The sequence below is a fragment of the Lucilia sericata genome, unplaced genomic scaffold (assembly GCF_015586225.1).
Source record: "Lucilia sericata isolate MDLA Ls3-8-SP2 unplaced genomic scaffold, ASM1558622v1 Contig000550F_arrow, whole genome shotgun sequence".
Classification (NCBI taxonomy): domain Eukaryota; kingdom Metazoa; phylum Arthropoda; class Insecta; order Diptera; family Calliphoridae; genus Lucilia; species Lucilia sericata.
In genome coordinates, this window is record NW_023994560.1 from 100,001 (window position 1) to 113,938 (window position 13,938).

The following is a 13,938-nucleotide window of genomic DNA, read 5'->3' on the forward strand; positions in this document are numbered from 1 at the left end:
AAAAATTCAAATTTTCAAAAATTTCCCAGTATTCTTCATACAATTTTTTTACGTTAACGAAAGTTTCGTTTTATAAAATGAGGGGGTTAAACTTTATCAAAATTTACATCCTATTCAACAACCATTGCCAACTATTTTCTAACGATTCTGTTTGTATTACAATAACAATAAGTTTCTCTATTACCAAAGACAACAACCAGTTCGTGTGGCAATTTTAAATGTTATTAACACATTAACTGTTATATTAGTGTTGCCAAATATTAGAAATTTGCCTTATTGTTAAGATACTTTTCAAAATTTTCACCCGGGAAAAGGAACAACAAAATTCAAAAAGGAAGCCATAGAACGCATAATTTAATGAAGTTTAAATACATGATCTCAGAAAGCAGAAATGTTTTGGATTTTTTAAAGGTTATCTAAAGAGAGTAATGAGGACCAGAAGAAAGGAACTAGGCGGATGAAATTTTCCCAAAATATTGGGTCATATTATTTAACAAAAAAAGCAAACCTTGTTATTAATGCAAAATAGCTAAAGATATGGATTTAAAGCGAGCTGAAGTTCGGCAATAGTATTTCCTAGATATATTCCATTCCAAGTGCATTTGATCTTTCATGCTGATTATACCCGAGTGTTTTGATGTCCATATGATGCAGAGCTTACAACTGGTAGAGTTATCATTTGATATCATCCTAATTGCCTTCTGGCTGCCGAAAAATATGCTTACCTCCGTTGGTGCCATATACAAGGATTTTCAATGTAGATCCCCATACCTGTATTGTCTCCCAACAGATGGGATGGTCTCTGTTAATTTGGCAACAACACCTAGAGAGACGTAATGGGTAGACCGAAATACGAATCCATCAAATAATATAAAGACATGTTCTCACTCACACTAACTAACTCTGTGAATGAATAGAATAAACTCTGAACATACCTTGACAAGGAGGGAAAATTCAACCCAGCACACTTCTCATTTATCCGAAAAATTTATTGAGAAAAATATTTGACATAGTCTCATATTGCTGGACCCGTATACCACTTACTCCATCCCGTATCTTATTAATTTAACACCAACCCATTTTCAACGCTTAGTCCCACAGTCACTTGTCTTTTTCGACAACAGCACTGAATTTATTCCGAATTATAGACTTTACCGTGAATCAGTCTTTTAACCAACATTCTCTTCCCGCGAGTTTGGGTTTAAACTACAGCCACAATGTGCACCACGAAGGGACCTCTTCAATAACCGGGACAAGACAAAGTCCGAACCTCTGCCCTGTGGGCTACAGGTTCCCGTGTTACCAGATTATATTAGGCTCCCTGGTTCGATTCCAGATCAAATCATTCCAAGCAAAGGCTGAGAATACATTTGACACCAGCAGACTAGAGGTTAGCACCTCTTTTCCCCCGGATTGCAATAACACCAAGATAGAAAAGAACTGTTACCGACAATTTCTGTTTCCCTTATGCTATCGGGCACATCTATCTAGTATACATTGATAACGTGTCATGTAATCGGCTTTGTAGATAAGGACCGCCGGGTCATGAATCTTATACTTATTTCGATTAGTAGGATATCTAGTAGTGTTTCCTCAGCTTCGTTTGAGGTAGTGTTCATGGCACCACTTGTAGGCAGAACCTTCTGTTGCGGTATTATACATATATACCCTCCCCACCGCTATAGTGGGGAGGTCATTATGCGTTTCATATAATGATAACTCCTAGATATTTACTATTATTGCGCTGTGCAAGAATTAGTGCTCAATACGGTAAAAAATGTTGGTCTTTCTTGTCAAATGACAGATTTCCAGCTTAATTGGGTTGATATTTAGACCTCTGAGTGGAGACCAAAAAAGTGAAAAAACCGTTAAAATTAAATAAAAAACTCTAAGAAATTTGAAACTAAAGGGGTTTTATTTTAAAGATTTTGCAAAACAACATCGGGTAAGTATTTATTATTGAAGCCTACAGTAGTAACAATTGAAATGCCGGTAAGTTTACATTTTCTTAAAACTTTTAAACAAACTTTAGTAATAAATGACAAAGAGTCCATAAAAATCTTGATGAAGAGTGAAAAAATATCGTTATCTTATCATATCATTTCAAGAAATGTGATATTGAAAAGATATTTCAAAACATAATAACAGATAGAAAGAGACGTATGTAACTGCAACGATAAAAATTTTGAGAGGGTCGATCCATAATTTATAGTTAATTGCTTAAAAATAAGTGACACAAACCTTGATAAATCCATAATAAACGGTACATTTTTTACCCCAGCTACCATTTAAGGCACAATATCCAAAATGTTTATTATCAAAATTATATATTAAATATAATTTAACAACTTCATAAATAACAAATAATTCTTCAGTTTAGTTTTTCTCCACATTGGGTATCAATTCTGCCAATTCCAAACGTTTCTCCTTCAAACACTTTAAATAATCCGAAGCTGAACTGTTAGAGGTGGTTACACATTGCGACCAATCGGCTTTGCTGTAGGTTTCATTACGTAGTTTTGTTTCAAAGGGATATTTGTTCAATTCTTGTTTATCACCTTGAGGCTGATCACGCAATTCATAATCATTTAATTTCTTATAAAATTTGGCAAAATTTTGTGATTCCTCTAAATATAAATCGTATAAATCACTAGACGAACGATTATTATAAATTTCCGTACAAATATCGGGTAGATATTGTAATAAACTTTCAATATTTTCCAAATCAAAATCACATGTTATAAAAATGCTGCTATCGTTATCGGGTGCCTCCAACTCTGGCTCCTCTCTAACAGATTGTGTAAGTTCTATTTGATCCAAAGCCAGGGAATATGACTAAAATGTTTAGAGGCGGAAAAACTTGAAAATCTTATTAAATTATAATAAATTTATTTTAACTTACCCATATTAAAATGCTGAATATGAAAATGACAAATTTTCCGTACATCGTGTTTGGCTTAAAAATTTATTACAACTGAACTGAAATATGTTTAACAGGATATTTTGTTTGTTTGCTAACAATATGATTTAACAAATTTATTTCTAATTAATTTTATGAATTCATACTTGTAGGAGTGCCTTCATTCTAGTTATTAGTATCTTGTTATATACAAATACACTATAGTAAAAGAGTAGGAATTGAAAGTTTGTTGAGTCATTTGGAAATTCAGGAATATTTAATATAGATTTCAGTTCTAGTTCAATTTTAGTTCAGGTCTAGATCAGTTCTAGTTCCGTTCTAGTTCAGTTCTAGTTCAGTTTTAGTTCAGTTCTAGTTCCACTTCCGTTCTAGTTTAGTTCTAGTTCAGTTCTATTTCAGTTCTAGTTCAGTTCTAGTTCAGTTCTAGTTCAGTTCTAGTTCAGTTCTAGTTCAGTTCTAGTTCAGTTCTAGTTCAGTTCTAGTTCAGTTCTAGTTGAGTTCTAGTTCAGTCCTAGTTCAGTTCTAGTTCAGTTCTAGTTCAGTTCTAGTTCAGTTCTAGTTCAGTTCTAGTTCAGTTCTAGTTTAGTTCTAGTTCAGTTCTAGTTCAGTTCTAGTTCAGTTCTAGTTCAGTTCTAGTTCAGTTCTAGTTCAGTTCTAGTTCAGTTCTAGTTCAGTTCTAGTTTAGTTCAGTTCTAGTTCAGTTCTAGTTCAGTTCTAGTTCAGTTAAGTTATTTTAACTTACCCATATTAAAATGCTGAATATGAAAATGACAAATTTTCCGTACATCGTGTTTGGCTTAAAAATTTACTACAACTGAACTGAAATATAGTTCAGTTCTAGTTCTAGTTCAGTTCTAGTTCAGTTCTAGTTCAGTTCTAGTTCAGTTCTAGTTCAGTTCTAGTTCAGTTCTAGTTCAGTTCTAGTTCTAGTTCAGTTCTAGTTCAGTTCTAGTTCTAGTTCAGTTCTAGTTCAGTTCTAGTTCAGTTCTAGTTCAGTTCTAGTTCAGTTCTAGTTCAGTTCTAGTTCAGTTCTAGTTCAGTTCTAGTTCAGTTCTAGTTCAGTTCGAGTTCAGTTCTAGTTCAGTTCTAGTTCAGTTCTAGTTCTAGTTCTAGTTCAGTTCTAGTTCAGTTCTAGTTCAGTTCTAGTTCAGTTCTAGTTCAGTTCTAGTTCAGTTCTAGTTCAGTTCTAGTTCAGTTCTAGTTCAGTTCTAGTTCAGTTCTAGTTCAGTTCTAGTTCAGTTCTAGTTCAGTTCTAGTTCAGTTCTAGTTCAGTTCTAGTTCAGTTCTAGTTCAGTTCTAGTTCAGTTCTAGTTCAGTTCTAGTTCAGTTCTAGTTCAGTTCTAGTTCAGTTCTAGTTCAGTTCTAGTTCAGTTCTAGTTAGTTCTAGGTTCAGTTGTAGTTCAGTTGTAGTTCAGTTAGTTCTAGTTCAGTTCTAGTTCAGTTCAGGTTCAGTTCTAGTTCAGTTCGTTCAGTTCTAGTTCAGTTCTAGTTCAGTTCTAGTTCAGTTCTAGTTCAGTTCTAGTTCAGTTCTAGTTCAGTTCTAGTTCAGTTCTAGTTCAGTCTAGTTCAGTTCTAGTTCAGTTCTAGTTCAGTTCTAGTCAGTTCTAGTTCAGTTCTAGTTCAGTTCTAGTTCAGTTCTAGTTCAGTCTAGTTCAGTTCTAGTTTCAGTTCTAGTTCAGTTCTAGTTCAGTTCTAGTTCAGTTCTAGTTCAGTTCTAGTTCAGTTCTAGTTCAGTTCTAGTTTCAGTTCTAGTTCAGTTCAGTTCTAGTTCAGTTCTAGTTCAGTTCTAGTTCAGTTCTAGTTTCAGTTCTAGTTCAGTTCTAGTTCAGTTCTAGTTCAGTTCAGTTCAGTTCTAGTTCAGTTGTAGTTCAGGTTGTAGTTCAGTTCTAGTTCAGTTCTAGTTCAGTTCTAGTTCAGTTCTAGTTCAGTTCTAGTTCAGTTCTAGTTCAGTTCTAGTTCAGTTCTAGTTCAGTTCTAGTTCAGTTCTAGTTCAGTTCAGTTCTAGTTCAGTTCTAGTTCAGTCCTAGTTCAGTTCTAGTTCAGTTCTAGTTCAGTTCTAGTTCAGTTCTAGTTCAGTTCTAGTTCAGTTCTAGTTTAGTTCTAGTTTAGTTCTAGTTCAGTTCTAGTTCAGTTCTAGTTCAGTTCTAGTTCAGTTCTAGTTCAGTTCTAGTTCGGTTCTAGTTCAGTTCTAGTTCAGTTCTAGTTCAGTTCTAGTTCAGTTCAGTTCTAGTTCAGTTCTAGTTCAGTTCTAGTTCAGTTCTAGTTCAGTTCTAGTTCAGTTCTAGTTCAGTTCAGTTCTAGTTCAGTTCTAGTTCAGTTCAGTTCTAGTTCAGTTCTAGTTCAGTTCTAGTTCAGTTCTAGTTCAGTTCTAGTTCAGTTCTAGTTCAGTTCTAGTTCAGTTCTAGTTCAGTTCTAGTTCAGTTCTAGTTCAGTTCTAGTTCAGTTCTAGTTCAGTTCTAGTTCAGTTTTAGTCCGGTTCTAGTTCAGTTCTAGTTCAATTCTATGTATGTATCCCATACCCAAACAGCGAGCCGTAATTACGTACATATACCAAATCACTATCTATTTCGATACATATTCAAAGACTTTATATGCGAACTAACCAATTCATTCGACCATTAGAACAATATTGTATCAAATTTTTGAGATATACGTTGACAAGAGCATCATGACAGCATCAATATCAGAATCTTCTAACATGAAGAACAACCACCAACAAACCATCATTTACATTGAATTATATGCAATTCTCGATCTGTAGCTTGATTACCTTTTACATTGATGTATGGACATAGTTGAATCAAGGTGGCTAAATAAAGTTAAGTCTGCTTTTGAAAATATCTCTAACACTTAGAAATGTCATATTAATAACAGTATTGTAATAAATTTCAAAACATTTATCTCTGTAATACATTCAATGAAACTTGAAACAAAAAATCTTTTCCTATTGTAGAACTTCACATAGTCGGCTAAGTCCAACACTTTTTTTCTTACTTATTTCTATTCTATCTTGCCTTACATTTAACTAAACACATTTATTTGCAAATATTTTAATTAATTTTTATTATTAATGCGTGTTTCCTCAACTCAAGTAGTGTATTTGTAAAGTATTTTTCTGGTTTGTAGTTTGATATTATAATTTTTTGTTTTAGCGTGTTTTTTTATATCGACAATCTATTCAATACTAAAATGATTTAAAGCATTATTCATTTAATATCTAGAAAAAAATACATATTTATTGGTATTTATCTTTTTTCCAGCTAAAATGTTCTTATCACCTCAAAAAATTGTGATTGTAAAAATTTAACGAATGAGTTTAAAACTTTTGTGTTTTTTTGTGATTTTGCTAACAAATTTGTAAAAAAGCATTCATGCTAAGATAAAAAGGTGTTTATGGGGATTTTTAACCGGGAACATATATTAAAATAGGCATTAAGTGTTTTTAATAAGCTGATAAGTGGTTTTGTGTATACAATGAAAACATTTGTTTTAATTTTGCTAGAATTTGTAACTATCTGACTAAGTAACTAACTAACTAACTAACTAACTAACTAACTACTAACTAACTAACTAACTAACTAACTAACTAACTAACTAACTAACTAACTACTAACTAACTACTAACTAACTAACTAACTAACTAACTACTAACTAACTAACTAACTAACTAACTAACTAACTAACTAACTAACTAACTAACTAACTAACTAACTAACTAACTAACTAACTAACTAACTAACTAACTAACTAACTAACTAACTACTAACTAACTAACTAACTAACTAACTAACTAACTAACTAACTAACTAACTAACTAACTAACTACTAACTAACTAACTAACTAACTAACTAACTAACTAACTAACTAACTAACTAACTACTAACTAACTAACTAACTAACTACTAACTAACTAACTAACTAACTAACTAACTAACTAACTAACTAACTAACTAACTAACTAACTAACTAACTAACTAACTAACTAACTAACTAACTACTAACTAACTAACTAACTAACTAACTAACTAACTAACTAACTAACTAACTAACTAACTAACTAACTAACTAACTAACGAACTAACTAACTAACTAACTAACTAACTAACTAACTAACTAACTAACTAACTAACTAACTAACTAACTAACTAACTAACTAACTAACTAACTAACTAACTAACTAACTAACTAACTAACTAACTAACTAACTAACTAACTACTAACTAACTAACTAACTAACTAACTAACTAACTAACTAACTAACTAACTAACTAACTAACTAACTAACTACTACAACTAACTAACTAACTAACTACTAACTAACTAACTAACTAACTAACTAACTAACTAACTAACTAACTAACTAACTAACTAACTAACTAACTAACTAACTACTAACTAACTAACTAACTAACTAACTAACTAACTAACTAACTAACTAACTACTAACTAACTAACTAACTACTAACTAACTAACTAACTAACTACTAACTAACTAACTAACTAACTAACTAACTAACTAACTAACTAACTACTAACCTAACTACTAACTAACTACTACTAACTAACGAACTAACTAACTACTAACTAACTAACTAACTACTACTAAGTTTCAGTTCTAGTTCAGTTCATTCTAGTTGAGTTCTAGTTTAGTTCTAGTTCAGTTCTAGTTCAGTTCTAGTTCAGTTCTAGTTCAGTTCTAGTTCAGTTCTAGTTCAGTTCTAGTTCGGTTCTAGTTCAGTTTCTAGTTCAGTTCTAGTTCAGTTCAGTTCTAGTTCAGTTCTAGTTCCGTTCTAGTTCAGTTCTAGTTCAGTTCTAGTTCTAGTTCGTTCTAGTTCATTCAGTTCTAGTTCAGTTCTAGTTCGTTCAGTTCTAGTTCAGTTCTAGTTCAGTTCTAGTTCAGTTCTAGTTCAGTTCTAGTTCAGTTCTAGTTCAGTTCTAGTTCAGTTCTAGTTCAGTTCTAGTTCAGTTCTAGTTCAGTTCTAGTTCAGTTCTAGTTCAGTTCTAGTTCAGTTCTAGTTCAGTTCTAGTTAGTTCAGTTCAGTTTAGTCCGGTTCTAGTTCAGTCTAGTTCAATTCTATGTATGTATCCCATACCCAAACAGCGAGCCGTAATTACGTACATATACCAAATCACTATCTGATTTCGATACATATTCAAAGACTTTATATGCGAACTAAACCAATTCATTCGACCATTAGAACAATATTGTATCAAATTTTTGGAGATATACGTTGACAAGAGCATCATGACAGCATCAATATCAGAATCTTCTAACATGAAGAACAACCACCAACAAACCATCATTTACATTGAATTATATGCAATTCTCGATCTGTAGCCTTGATTACCTTTTACATTGATGTATGGAACATAGTTGAATCAAGGTGGCTAAATAAAGTTAAGTCTGCTTTTGAAAATATCTCTAACACTTAGAAATGTCATATTAATAACAGTATTGTAATAAATTTCAAAACATTTATCTCTGTAATACATTCAATGAAACTTGAAACAAAAAATCTTTTCCTATTGTAGAACTTCACATAGTCGGCTAAGTCCAACACTTTTTTTTCTTACTTATTTCTATTCTATCTTGCCTTACATTTAACTAAACACATTTATTTGCAAATATTTTAATTAATTTTTTATTATTAATGCGTGTTCCTCAACTCAAGTAGTGTATTTGGTAAAGTATTTTTCTGGTTTGTAGTTTGATATTATAATTTTTTGTTTTAGCGTGTTTTTTATATCGACAATCTATTCAATACTAAAATGATTTAAAGCATTATTCATTTAATATCTAGAAAAAAATACATATTTATTGGTATTTATCTTTTTTCCAGCTAAAATGTTCTTATCACCTCAAAAATTGTGATTGTAAAAATTTAACGAATGAGTTTAAAACTTTTGTGTTTTTTTGTGATTTTGCTAACAAATTTGTAAAAAAGCATTCATGCTAAGATAAAAAGGTGTTTATGGGGATTTTTAACCGGGAACATATATTAAAATAGGCATGAAGTGGTTTTTAATAAGCTGATAAGTGGTTTTGTGTATACAATGAAAACAGTTGTTTTAATTTGCTAGAATTTGTAACTATCTGACTAAGTAACTACTAACTAACTAACTAACTAACTAACTAACTAACTAACTAACTAACTACTACTAACTAACTAACTAACTAACTAACTAACTAAACTAACTACTAACTAACTAACTACTAACTACTAACTAACTAACTAACTAACTAACTACTAACTAACTAACTAACTACTACTAACTAACTAACTAACTAACTACGAACTAACTAACTAACTAACTAACTAACTAACTAACTAACTAACTAACTAACTACTAACTAACTAACTAACTAACTAACTAACTAACTCACTAACTAACTAAACTAACTAACTAACTAACGACTAACTACTACTAACTAACTAACTAACTAAAGACTAACTAACTAACTAACTAACTAACTAACAACTAACTAACTAACTACACTAACTAACTAACTAACTAACTAACTAACTACCTAACTACTAACTAACTACAACTAACTAACTAACTAACTAACTAACTAACTAACTAACTACTAACTAACTAACTAACTAACTAACTAACTAACTAACTAACTAACTACTAACTAACTACTAACTAACTAACTAACTAACTAACTACTAACTAACTACTAACTAACTAACTACTAACTAACTAACTACTAACTAACTAACTAACTAACTAACTACTAACTAACTAACTAACTAACTAACTAACTAACTAACTACTAACTAACTACTAACTAACTAACTAACTAACTAACTAACTAACTAACTAACTACTAACTAACTAACTAACTAACTACTAACTAACTAACTAACTAACTAACTAACTAACTAACTAACTAACTAACTAACTAACTAACTAACTAACTAACTACTAACTAACTACTACTACTAACTACTACTAACTAACTAACTACTAACTAACTAACTAACTAACTAACTACTAACTAACTAACTAACTAACTAACTAACTAACTAACTAACTAACTAACTAACTAACTAAACTAACTAACTAACTAACTAACTAACTAACTAACTAACTAACTAACTACTAAACTAACTACTAACTACTAACTAACTAACTAACTAACTACTAACTACTACTAACTAACTAACTAACTAACTAACTAACTAACTAACTAACTAACTACTAACTACTAACTAACTACTAACTAACTAACTAACTAACTAACTAACTAACTACTAACTAACTAACTAACTAACTAACTACTAACTAACTAACTAACTAACTAACTAACTAACTAACTACTAACTAACTAACTAAACTACTAACTACTAACTAACTAACTAACTAACTAACTAACTACTAACTACTAACTAACTAACTAACTAACTAACTAACTACTAACTAACTAACTAACTACTAACTAACTAACTAACTAACTACTACTAACTAACTAACTAACTAACTAACTTAACTAACTAACTACTAACTACTAACTACTAACTAACTACTACTAAACTAACTAACTACTACTAACTAACTAACTAACTAACTAACTAACTAACTAACTACTAACTAACTACTAACTAACTAACTAACTAACTACTAACTAACTAACTAACTAACTAACTACTAACTAACTAACTAAACTACTAACTACTACTACTAACTAACTAACTAACTAACTACTAACTAACTAACTAACTAACTAACTACTAACTACTAACTAACTAACTAAACTAACTAACTAACTAACTAACTAACTAACTACTAACTAACTAACTAACTAACTAACTAACTAACTAACTAACTACTAACTAACTAACTAACTAACTAACTAACTAACTAACTAACTACTAACTAACTAACTAACTAACTAACTAACTACTAACTACTAACTACTCTAACTAACTAACTAACTAACTAACTATAGAATACACTATGGACTAGAATATAGAATACACTATAAACTAGACTACAGTCTATAGACTAGTCTATAGACTAGACTATAGACTAGACTAGACTACAGAGTAGACTATAGACTAGACTATAGACTAGACTATAGACTAGACTATAGACTAGACTATAGACTAGACTATACTCTAGACTATAGACTAGACTATAGACTAGACTATACTAGACTATAGACTAGACTATAGACTAGACTATAGACTAGATATAGACTAGACTATAGACTAGACTATAGACTAGACTATAGACTAGACTATAGACTAGACTATAGACTAGACTATAGACTAGACTATAGACTAGACTATAGACTAGACTACAGACTAGACTATAGACTACATTATAGACTAGACTATAGACTAGACTATAGACTAGACTATAGACTTGACTATAGACTAGACTATAGACTAGACTATAGACTAGACTATAGACTACACTATAGACTAGACTATAGACTAGACTAGACTATTGACTAGACTATAGACTAGACTATAGATTAGACTATAGACTACACTATAGACTAGACTATCGACTAGACCATAGACTAGACTATAGACTATCTATTGACTAGACTATAGACTAGATTATAGACTAGACTATAGACTAGACTATAGACTAGACTATAGACTAGACTATAGACTAGACTATAGACTAGACTATAGACTAGACTATAGACTGACTATAGACTAGACTATAGACTAGACTATAGACTAGACTATAGACTAGACTATAGACTAGACTATAGACTAGACTATAGACTAGACTATAGACTAGACTATAGACTAGACTAGACTAGACTATAGACTAGACTATAGACTAGACTATAGACTAGACTACAGACTAGACTATAGACATTATAGACTAGACTATAGACTAGACTATAGACTAGACTATAGACTTGACTATAGACTAGACTATAGACTAGACTATAAACTAGACTATAGACTAGACTATAGACTACACTATAGACTAGACTATAGACTAGACTATGACTAGACTATAGACTAGACTATAGATTAGACTATAGACTACACTATAGACTAGACTATCGACTAGACCATAGACTAGACTATAGACTATACTATTGACTAGACTATAGACTAGATTAGACTAGACTATAGACTAGACTATAGACTAGACTATAGACTAGACTATAGACTAGACTATAGACTAGACTATAGACTAGACTATAGACTAGACTATAGACTAGACTATAGACTAGACTATAGACTAGACTACAGACTAGACTATAGACTACATTATAGACTAGACTATAGACTAGACTATAGACTTGACTATAGACTAGACTATAGACTAGACTATAGACTAGTATAGACTAGACTATAGACTAGACTATAGACTACTATAGACTAGACTATAGACTAGACTAGACTATTGACTAGACTATAGACTAGACTATAGATAGACTATAGACTACACTATAGACTAGACTATCGACTAGACCATAGACTAGACTATAGACTATACTATTGACTAGACTATAGACTAGATTATAGACTAGACTATAGACTAGATTATAGACTAGACTATAGACTAGACTATAGACTAGACTATAGACTAGACTATAGACTAGACTATAGACTAGACTATAGACTAGACTATAGACTAGACTATAGACTAGACTATAGACTAGACTATAGACTAGACTATAGACTAGACTATAGACTAGACTATAGACTAGACTATAGACTAGACTATAGACTAGACTATAGACTAGACTATAGACTAGACTATAGACTAGACTATAGACTAGACTATAGACTAGACTATAGACTAGACTATAGACTAGACCATAGACTAGACTATAGACTAGACTATAGACTAGACTATAGACTAGACTATAGACTAGACTATAGACTAGACTATAGACTAGACTATAGACTAGACTATAGACTAGACTATAGACTAGACTATAGACTAGACTATAGACTAGACTATAGACTAGACTATAGACTAGACTATAGACTAGACTATAGACTAGACTTTAGACTAGACTATAGACTAGACTATAACTAGACTATATACTAGACTATAGACTAGACTATAGACTAGACTATAGACTAGACTATAGATAGACTATAGACTAGACTATAGACTAGACTATAGACTAGACTAGACTATAGACTAGACTATAGACTAGACTATAGACTAGACTATAGACTAGACTATAGACTAGACTATAGACTAGACTATAGACTACACTATAGACTAGACTATAGACTAGACTATAGACTAGACTATAGACTAGACTATAGACTAGACTATAGACTAGACTATAGACTAGACTATAGACTAGACTATAGACTAGACTATAGACTAGACTATAGACTAGACTATAGACTAGACTATAGACTAGACTATAGACTAGACTATAGACTAGACTATAGACTAGACTATAGACTAGACTATAGACTAGACTATAGACTAGACTATAGACTAGACTATAGACTAGACTATAGACTAGACTATAGACTAGACTATAGACTAGACTATAGACTAGACTATAGACTAGACTATAGACTAGACTATAGACTAGACTATAGACTAGACTATAGACTAGACTATAGACTAGACTATAGACTAGACTATAGACTAGACTATAGACTAGACTATAGACTAGACTATAGACTAGACTATAGACTAGACTATAGACTAGACTATAGACTAAACTATAGACTAGACTATAGACTAGACTATAGACTAGACTATAGACTAGACTATAGACTAGACTATAGACTAGGCTATAGACTAGACTATAGACTAGACTATAGACTAGACTATAGACTAGACTATAGACTAGACTATAGACTAGACTATAGACTAGACCAGCGGTTTCCCAGATTTTTACTTCGCGGACCCCTTGAAGAACTTATTTTATTTCGCGGACCCCCATACATATTTTTTTTTCCTGTACATTGAGAATATATAATATTTCAGATAGGTTTTCAATTGCATGTTTTGAAGATAGAATGACTTCTTTGTTGATATGTTAACATGATGTTTA

The 13,938-nt window shown here is 31.3% G+C and overlaps 1 protein-coding gene across 3 annotated transcripts; it reads right to left on the bottom strand.

Annotated features, from left to right (window-relative positions):
* Positions 1-2,268: 2,268 nt before the first annotated feature.
* Positions 2,269-6,129, bottom strand: LOC119606068. 3 transcript variants are annotated; one of them, XM_037959453.1, is made up of 3 exons: positions 5,691-6,129; positions 2,903-2,979; positions 2,269-2,835 (listed from the first exon to the last, which is right to left on the bottom strand). In XM_037959453.1, exons 2-3 carry the CDS (start codon positions 2,945-2,947, stop codon positions 2,377-2,379), a joined length of 504 nt encoding a protein of 167 aa, XP_037815381.1. In that variant the 5' UTR covers positions 2,948-2,979; positions 5,691-6,129; the 3' UTR covers positions 2,269-2,376. The 3 variants fall into 3 exon arrangements, with proteins under 3 accessions (XP_037815381.1, XP_037815380.1, XP_037815382.1); XM_037959452.1 differs by having other exon boundaries at positions 2,903-3,118; XM_037959454.1 differs by lacking the exon at positions 2,903-2,979 and adding an exon at positions 3,663-3,739.
* Positions 6,130-13,938: the final 7,809 nt, after the last annotated feature.

Excerpts from the sequence above, each read along its gene's own strand:
- LOC119606068 (XM_037959453.1), bottom strand. The coding sequence starts at position 2,947 with ATGTACGGAAAATTTGTCATTTTCATATTCAGCATTTTAATATGG. Across the intron at positions 2,836-2,902 it reads TATTCAGCATTTTAATATGG|TCATATTCCCTGGCTTTGGA; the intron begins GTAAGTTAAAAT and ends TAAACATTTTAG.